The sequence below is a fragment of the Mus pahari genome, chromosome 4 (genome assembly GCF_900095145.1).
Source record: "Mus pahari chromosome 4, PAHARI_EIJ_v1.1, whole genome shotgun sequence".
Classification (NCBI taxonomy): domain Eukaryota; kingdom Metazoa; phylum Chordata; class Mammalia; order Rodentia; family Muridae; genus Mus; species Mus pahari.
The window spans coordinates 92,909,172-92,916,474 of NC_034593.1; the positions used below are offsets into that span (position 1 = coordinate 92,909,172).

The 7,303-nt window shown below is 46.3% G+C and overlaps 1 protein-coding gene across 4 annotated transcripts in view; it reads left to right on the top strand.

Moving 5' to 3' along the window:
* Positions 1 to 7,303, top strand: part of Dennd2c (DENN domain containing 2C) — a 68,389-nt gene that overhangs the window by 45,373 nt on the left and 15,713 nt on the right. For all 4 annotated transcript variants that reach the window (XM_021196483.2, XM_029538135.1, XM_029538137.1 and 1 more), the window contains 4 exons: positions 545 to 726; positions 4,029 to 4,138; positions 5,528 to 5,597; positions 6,454 to 6,531. In XM_021196483.2, coding sequence (XP_021052142.1) covers positions 545 to 726; positions 4,029 to 4,138; positions 5,528 to 5,597; positions 6,454 to 6,531 — 440 coding nt within the window. The remainder of the gene's footprint in view (positions 1 to 544; positions 727 to 4,028; positions 4,139 to 5,527; positions 5,598 to 6,453; positions 6,532 to 7,303) is intronic.

The window sequence follows — 7,303 nt, forward strand, 5'->3', positions numbered from 1 at the left end:
TTTATTTATTTATTATTATAATAATTATAATATGTACACTGTTTTCAGACGCACCAGAAGAGGGCATCCGATCTCATTACAGATTGTTGTGAGCCACCATGTGGTTGCTAGGATTTGAACTCAGGACCTTCAGAAGAGTAGTCAGTGTTCTTAACCGCTGAGCCCTCTCACCAGCTTGACCCTGTTCTTCTATTGGATCCTTCCCTCCTTCATGCTTTCACAACATCACCAGAAAGGGGCTTTGTGGTCAGTCTAGTATTTTTTCCCAGACACTTTGCATGTGTCCTGGTGAGGGATCTATATAATACATACATAGAGTGTGCGCTACAGATGTACGGTAGGTATATCAGTTGGGACATGGATATGAGTCCCTGTGCTTGCTAGAGATGGACTAGTACTGCTGAGCATGTCTTCTCCCATGTCATAGCCCAACAGAGATATCCGTGGAGAAGACACTTATCTGCTCATCTAACAAATGACCACAAACGATTCTCCCTGTGAGAGCCGTGACTTGTGGGAACCTGACACTGTGGCCTCCTTACAGATCGCCACAAGCGCTTGGCACAGCTGCAGCCGTCCTCCAAGAGGAACCCCCACTACCAGACCTTGGAGCGGGATCTTATTGAGCTGCAGGAACAGCAGCTTTTTGAACTCTTCGTGGTGGTTTCTCTGCAGAAGAAGCCGTCAGGATACACTCCCCAGGTCATACAGCAGTTCCCTAGCAAGGTAGGTGCAAGGTGGCCAAGAGGCCGCCGAAGACTCCTGTATGCTCCTTGTTCATTTCCTCTTATTTACTGTTGTCTCTGCGAGCTTTTACCAACACTAGGACAGGATCTTACCCAGGTTCTCCTTGAATGGGCAATCCTCCTGCTTCAGGCATCCCAAGTGCTGGGAGCCCCCACGCCAGCCTGGCTGTTGTTAGCACTCTTTTATTTATTTATTTATTTATTTATTTATTTATTTATTTATTTATTTAATGTAAGTGCACTGTGCTTCAGCATCCCAAGTGCTGGGAGCCCCCACGCCAGCCTGGCTGTTGTCAGCACTCTTCTTTTATTTATTTATTTATTTATTATATGTAAGTACACTGTAGTTGTCTTCAGACACTCCAGAAGAGGGCATCAGATCTTGTTATGGATGGTTGTGAGCCACCATGTGGTTGCTGGGATTTGAACTCCGGACCTTCGGAAGAACAGTCGGGTGCTCTTACCCACTGAGCCATCTCACCAGCCTGTTAGCACTCTTCTTTGGTCTGCTCTGCCTGTCTCACAAAGGCATTTGTCCATTTAGTCAGTTATTACAGCACTGGCTGTCTGTGGTCTGTGCTTGACCCTCCTGGGCTCTGGGTACTGTGACCCCAAACAGCAAATAAAACTTAGCAGTTCCCAGACCACACATGAAAGGAAAAGGGGTTTTTGCTTTAATCTTTCACTTTAGGTATTCTTTTAGTCTGTTTTGTTGGTTTAGTTTGGGGGTACTTTTTATTGTTCATGTGTTTTTGAGATAAGAGTTAGTCTCCTTCTGTCATAAGGTTTCTAGGGATAAGCCTTGGCTCACCGGGCTTGGCAGTAAACACCCTCACCTGCTGAGTCATCTCACTGGTCCCTAAAGTTATGTTTTATTTGATATTTAATTTTTGTCACTCATTGCACAGAGGACCGTCTCTGTGAACTGCGAGTTCAGCAGAGGGACCCTTAGGAGCACTCACTCACCCGCTCCACTCTCTGTTTGTTACTTGCACCATAGCACTTCTTAGGGTCGTTTGTGTGTTTTGAGACAAAGCTCTGTTGATTAGCCCAGTCTGTCATGGAACTTAGTGTGTAGCTTAGATTGACCTTGTGCCTCAACTTCCCATATACTGGGATTTTTAGACATGAGCCTCAAAGGCCAATGATATCTCTTATTTGGATGACTGCTTGGTCACTGTAGGGCTGGGCTCTCTAACCCTGAATTGCATGTTTCACCAGAGATGTGGAAATACAACTGTACTGGGATCTAAAAGACATTTCCTACAAATGGCCTTAACACGGCCAGGTATGGTGACACACCTGTAATCCTGGCACTTAGGAGGCAGAGGCAGGAACATCAAAAGTTTGAGGCCAGCCTGGGCTATATGCAAAAACTGTGTTTCTAAGAAGAACCAGGAGAGAAGGGGACCTTAGCAACATCCCCGTAGTGAAGAACTGTACAAGTCAAATTGCTCATCACATTCTTCAGTGTCACATATGAGTGCCATGTCTCAGCAATTCCCAGTCAAATAATACTATTGTAATCTAAATAAATATCCTTTGAGTAATCACATTTCCTGCCTGGAGGGAGCTTTTTTTCCTTTTCACTGTCTAGGTTTTTACACTGTCTAGGTTAGACTTCAACCTATGTAACCTGTGTAACTCAGGTTAGCCCTGACCTCATAACCCTCTGCCTCAGCCTCCCCAGTGTTAGGATGACAGGTATGTGCCACCATGTGTCACCATGTCCAGCTTAGGAAGACCTTCACACTCCCCCTCCCAAGCTTTAATTAATTTTATAGCAAAGCTGAGCCTGAACTAATAGATGTTGTACCAGAGGAGTGTATACTTAGGTGGTCAGATGCGTCAAGAGTGCCTTCAGTGGGGCTGGAAATGTGGCACGATGGTTAAAAGCAACTGCTGTTTGCAGAGGACCAGGGTTCGGTTCCCAGCACCCATGTCAGGTGGCTCACAACCACCGGTCCTCCACCACCCAAGAATCCAATGCCCTTCTCTGGTATCCGCAGACAACTGCACTCATCCACACGGGGATACACAGGCCGTACACAGAATTAAAAATAAAAACAATTGCCCCTAGGTAGATTGCTTGCTGGTTTTGTGCCCCAGGTGCTGTCAGCTGGAGGGATGGAGAGAGCCCTGTGGAGCCCTGTCTGGATGGCTGTAGGACACCTTAGCTGAAGATGACTGTGAACAAACCGTGTCACAACCAACAAAATGTGTTAGGTGCTTTTTTCACACGTGGGCTGGGCTCGAGCCCACTCACTTGCTAGGCAGGGGCTCTGCTGCTTTCAGAGCGGAACTCCATGACAGAGAATACGTGCATATTTTTTTAAAAAAGAGATTTCTGTGCTGTTTTTTTTTATAGATAGATCTACTCATTTCTTTTCATGTCCTTTCATTTAACTAAATTTAGAGTGCCTTTGGAAGTACAATATCACTTTTTTTGTTATTTTGAAACAGGGTCTTGTGTATCCCAGGCTGACATTGAGCTCTCTCTGTAGCCAAGGTTAGCCTTGAATTCCTAATTCTCCTGCTTCCACCTCCGAAAAGCTGGGCTATAGGTGGACATCACCATATCAGACTCATACCACACTTTTGTAAGAGTCTTCTGTGCTAAAAATTTACAGGAAGTTACAAACCTATAATTAGGTAGCAAAGCTAAGGGAATGATTATATACAAGGCAACATTTAAAAATAGTACCTCCAAATAACATTTATCTGCCTTCTCTAAACATCTTTGATTATTAATCAGATGATTTCAGCTGGCTATGTTTTTGCTGTATAATCGAAGGAATTTTTATTTATTTATTTATTTATTTATTTTGAGACAGGGTTTCTCTGTGTAGCCCTTGGCTGTCCTGGAACTCACTCTGTAGACCAGGCTGTCCTCGAACTCAGAACTCCGCCTGCCTCTGCCTCCCAAGTGCTGGGATTAAAGGTGTGCGCCACCACACCCGGCTTTATTTATCTTAAATTCCATGATTCATAAAACACTGGCCTCTCACCAGTTTGCGAACTGAGGCCAGCTCCTCCTCTGGATGAGAAACTTGAGCACTTTCTGCCTTACCCTAGGTTATGGGGTCTTCACTGGCTCAGTCTGCCGGTGGGATGCTTTATCCTTAGATTGTTGTCAGTCCTCTGTCTTGTAAAGCAGAGCAAGCGTCACTGAGAGCAACCTCTCTCTGCATGGCACATCGGGCTGCCCCAGGACCAGCCTGAGGCTTGTTAGCGTCTGTTCTCCGTTTTCATAGGCTGATGTTCTGTAATGCTCTCTCTTAGGGTGACCATGGCTACAAGCAGTCCAGAGACACTGAAGAGAGGCTCAAAGTCATCCCCAGATTTTGTTTCCCTGATTCAGAGGACAGTGCACCAACCTTAGAACTCAAGAGGTAAATCGGCTCCTTCTGATTTCGGTTTGCTGGGACTGTGAATAGAGCCCGTCTCTGACAAATGGGTAGAGTCAGGAGCAGGGAGCCATGTGAGTGAACACTGCAGAGCAAGCTGCAGTGGGGCTGGGAGCCACGTGAGTGAACACTGCAGAGCAAGCTGCAGTGGGGCTGGGNGTGAGTGAACACTGCAGAGCAAGCTGCAGTGGGGCTGGGAGCCACGTGAGTGAACACTGCAGAGCAAGCTGCAGTGGGGCTGGGGAGGAATTAGAACATTCCTTGTGAGAGCTCAGGAGAGAAAAGCATTAATTTCAGTGTAAGGAGAAGCAAATTTGTGAATAACCTTAGTTTACCAATCCTTCAAAATGGGTCCACATCACCTTCAGTTAGATAATGGCCCAAAATAACCGGGTTAGTTCTAGAAACAGTGAAGCCAAACAATTGCAGTTGTCGCGTTTCTCCTTTAAGTTGTCAGAAAAGGCCACAGCCCAGATTCTGCGTTCATGTGTAGGGTGTTCCTTTGTGGGTCTTGTACAGAGGGAGACCTCCACCTAATAGATGTGGGTAACTGAAACATTAAAGAATTTTGTGGGACAGGGGAATGTCCCAGTAGTTAAGAACAAGTGCTAGTGCAGAGGATCTGCGTTTGGGTCCCAGGCCCTTTGGTCCAGTGCCTCACAGCTGTCTGTAATACCAGGTCCAGGAGGATTCCATGCCTCTGTTCTGTACTCACATGTACACAGAGGATTGACATGCATGCTCCTGTGTGGAGGACAGAAGGCAACTTTGTGTCAGTTCTTGCCTCTGTCTTGTTTGAGACAGGGTTACAGGGTTTCTCATTCTCCACTGTTTATGTCAAGCTAGCTGGCCTTAATCCCCCTTTTGGGGATGGATTCTCTTGTCTGCCTCCCATCTCACTGTAGGGAGCTAAGCTTACAGATGCTGTTGCATGCAGCTTGGTACAGACCTGCAGGTCAGTATCCAGGTCTTACTAGTGTGACAAGCACTTTATCCAATGAGCCGTCTTCCCAGCCCAGGATGTGAGCTTTCAGTCACTGTTCCATATGGCCTCAGAACCAACGGAAGAACTTGCAAGGGAGAACATGACATTATCAAGACCCTTTATAGCTTGCTTACCTTTTATGTTTGGCTAAATTACATGTTCAACAAAAGGGAAACAGGATTGATTAACAGCTAGCGAGCGTAATAAGAAAGTGGGAAAGCAATACCAACAGCTTGTCCTGTATTCACTTACCAGGACAAGGCCTGTACCCTCGGCAGGTGAATGTGACTGGAAATAAATGGGTATTTCTGTTTCCTCCCAGATCACAAATGACTCCTCTTACTTGCTCAGTGAATGCCTTAAGCAGCTGTGTTTTGTTTTGTTTTCAGTGAAACGTTCTCCTTCGTGCTGACAGGAGAAGATGGAAGCCGGTGGTTTGGCTACTGTAAGAAGCTTTTGGTGAGTTCCAGATTGCTGCCACGGAGTTGGTTAAGGAACAAGAAAGGCCAACTAGCTACTAGAGAAGTACTGTCCCTACATGACTTTAAGGGCTCCTTAATTATTTGCACAACCAAGAAGCTGCATTACGGCTAGACATGGCTCGGTGATGAAAAGTCCTGATTGGTCTTCCAGAGGGCCCAGGTTCCACTCCCAGCAGCCATGGGGAAGGGTGGCTCAGTTTTATATATATATATAGAACTCCAGTCCCAGGGGGTCTGGTGCCCTCTTCTGGCATGTCACCGGCACTGCACACACAGGAACATATGCATGCAGACAAAACACCTATACACATCAAACAAAAGTAAAGTTTTTAAAAAGAAATTATGCTAGCTTTACATAGCAAGAGCAAGGTGAAGGTCGGCCATAGAATGATCCAGGATAGAAGGACTGAGGGTGTCACTGACTTGTTCCTCTGCAGTAACATAGAAGTAAAAAAAGAAAGTAATGTGGAGACTGTCAATGCAGCACATTTGAAGAATACTGTCCAGAGAGGTGGCAGGAGAAGCCAGGTTCCTCGTCCTCTATCTTAGGCCTTGCTTTTTGCTTAGGCACTAAGCCTGGGGGAATCATGCTTTCCTCCTGAGTACTTCCCCAACCTTTACGCTCACTCAGGATGACAGGTTCAGCTCCTGCGCTGACAATAGAAAAAGAAGCCTGTGCACACGCGTAGTCTGTTGACTTCGGTGTCTGAAGTAAACATTGCTTGAGCCCGGAAGTTTGGGGCAAGCGTCAACCACCAGAGGAGTCTATTAAATAAATATTAACAGTTAAAATTAGTAAACCCTTGCTCTGCTTGTTTTTTTTGTGTTTGCAGCCAGAAGGTAGAGGAAAGCGGCTCCCTGAGGTGTACTGCATGGTTAGTCGCTTGGGCTGCTTCAATCTTTTCTCAAAGGTGAGTGAAGTGAGGCTCTGGGAGAGTGATGGTCCTCAAGCTCTGAGGCTCTGTGGGAGAGTGATGGTCCTCGAGGTCTGAGGCTCTGGGAGAGTGATGGTCCTCNGTCCTCGAGGTCTGAGGCTCTGGGAGAGTGATGGTCCTCAAGCTCTGAGGCTCTGTGGGAGAGTGATGGTCCTCGAGGTCTGAGGCTCTGGGAGAATGATGGTCCTCAAGCTCTGAGGCTCTGTGGGAGAGTGATGGTCCTCGAGGTCTGAGACTCTGTGGGAGAGTGATGGTCCTTGAGCTCTGAGGCGGTTTTATTGCTGGCGGCTTCACTGGAGAGTACTGAGTGGCACAGACTTTAATGTACGGCTTGAGAAAGTTCCCCTCTGATGGGTTAAGAAACACAGGCTCAGACTCTCGAGATGGCTCAGCAGGTAAAGGAACTTTCCATCAAGGCTGATGGCCTGAGCTTGACTCCTGGAACCCATATGCTGGAAGGAAAGAAGCAACTCGTCCTCTCCCTACATATTTGTGCTGTGACATATGTGTCCCTGTCCTAACACATTTAACAATGAAAGAATAATAACCCATAGGCTTGAAGGCTTCGACTGATCAGACTCCTCCATTATGGTTTTAGTTTGCAAAAACTCCTGGGTCTGGTTTTCTCTCTTCCTTTCTCTCTTTCTTCTCTCTTTCTTCTTTCTTTCTTTCTTTCTTTCTTTCTTTCTTTCTTTCTTCCTTCCTTCCTTCCTTCCTCCCTTCCTTTCCCTTCCCTTTCCCTTCCCCT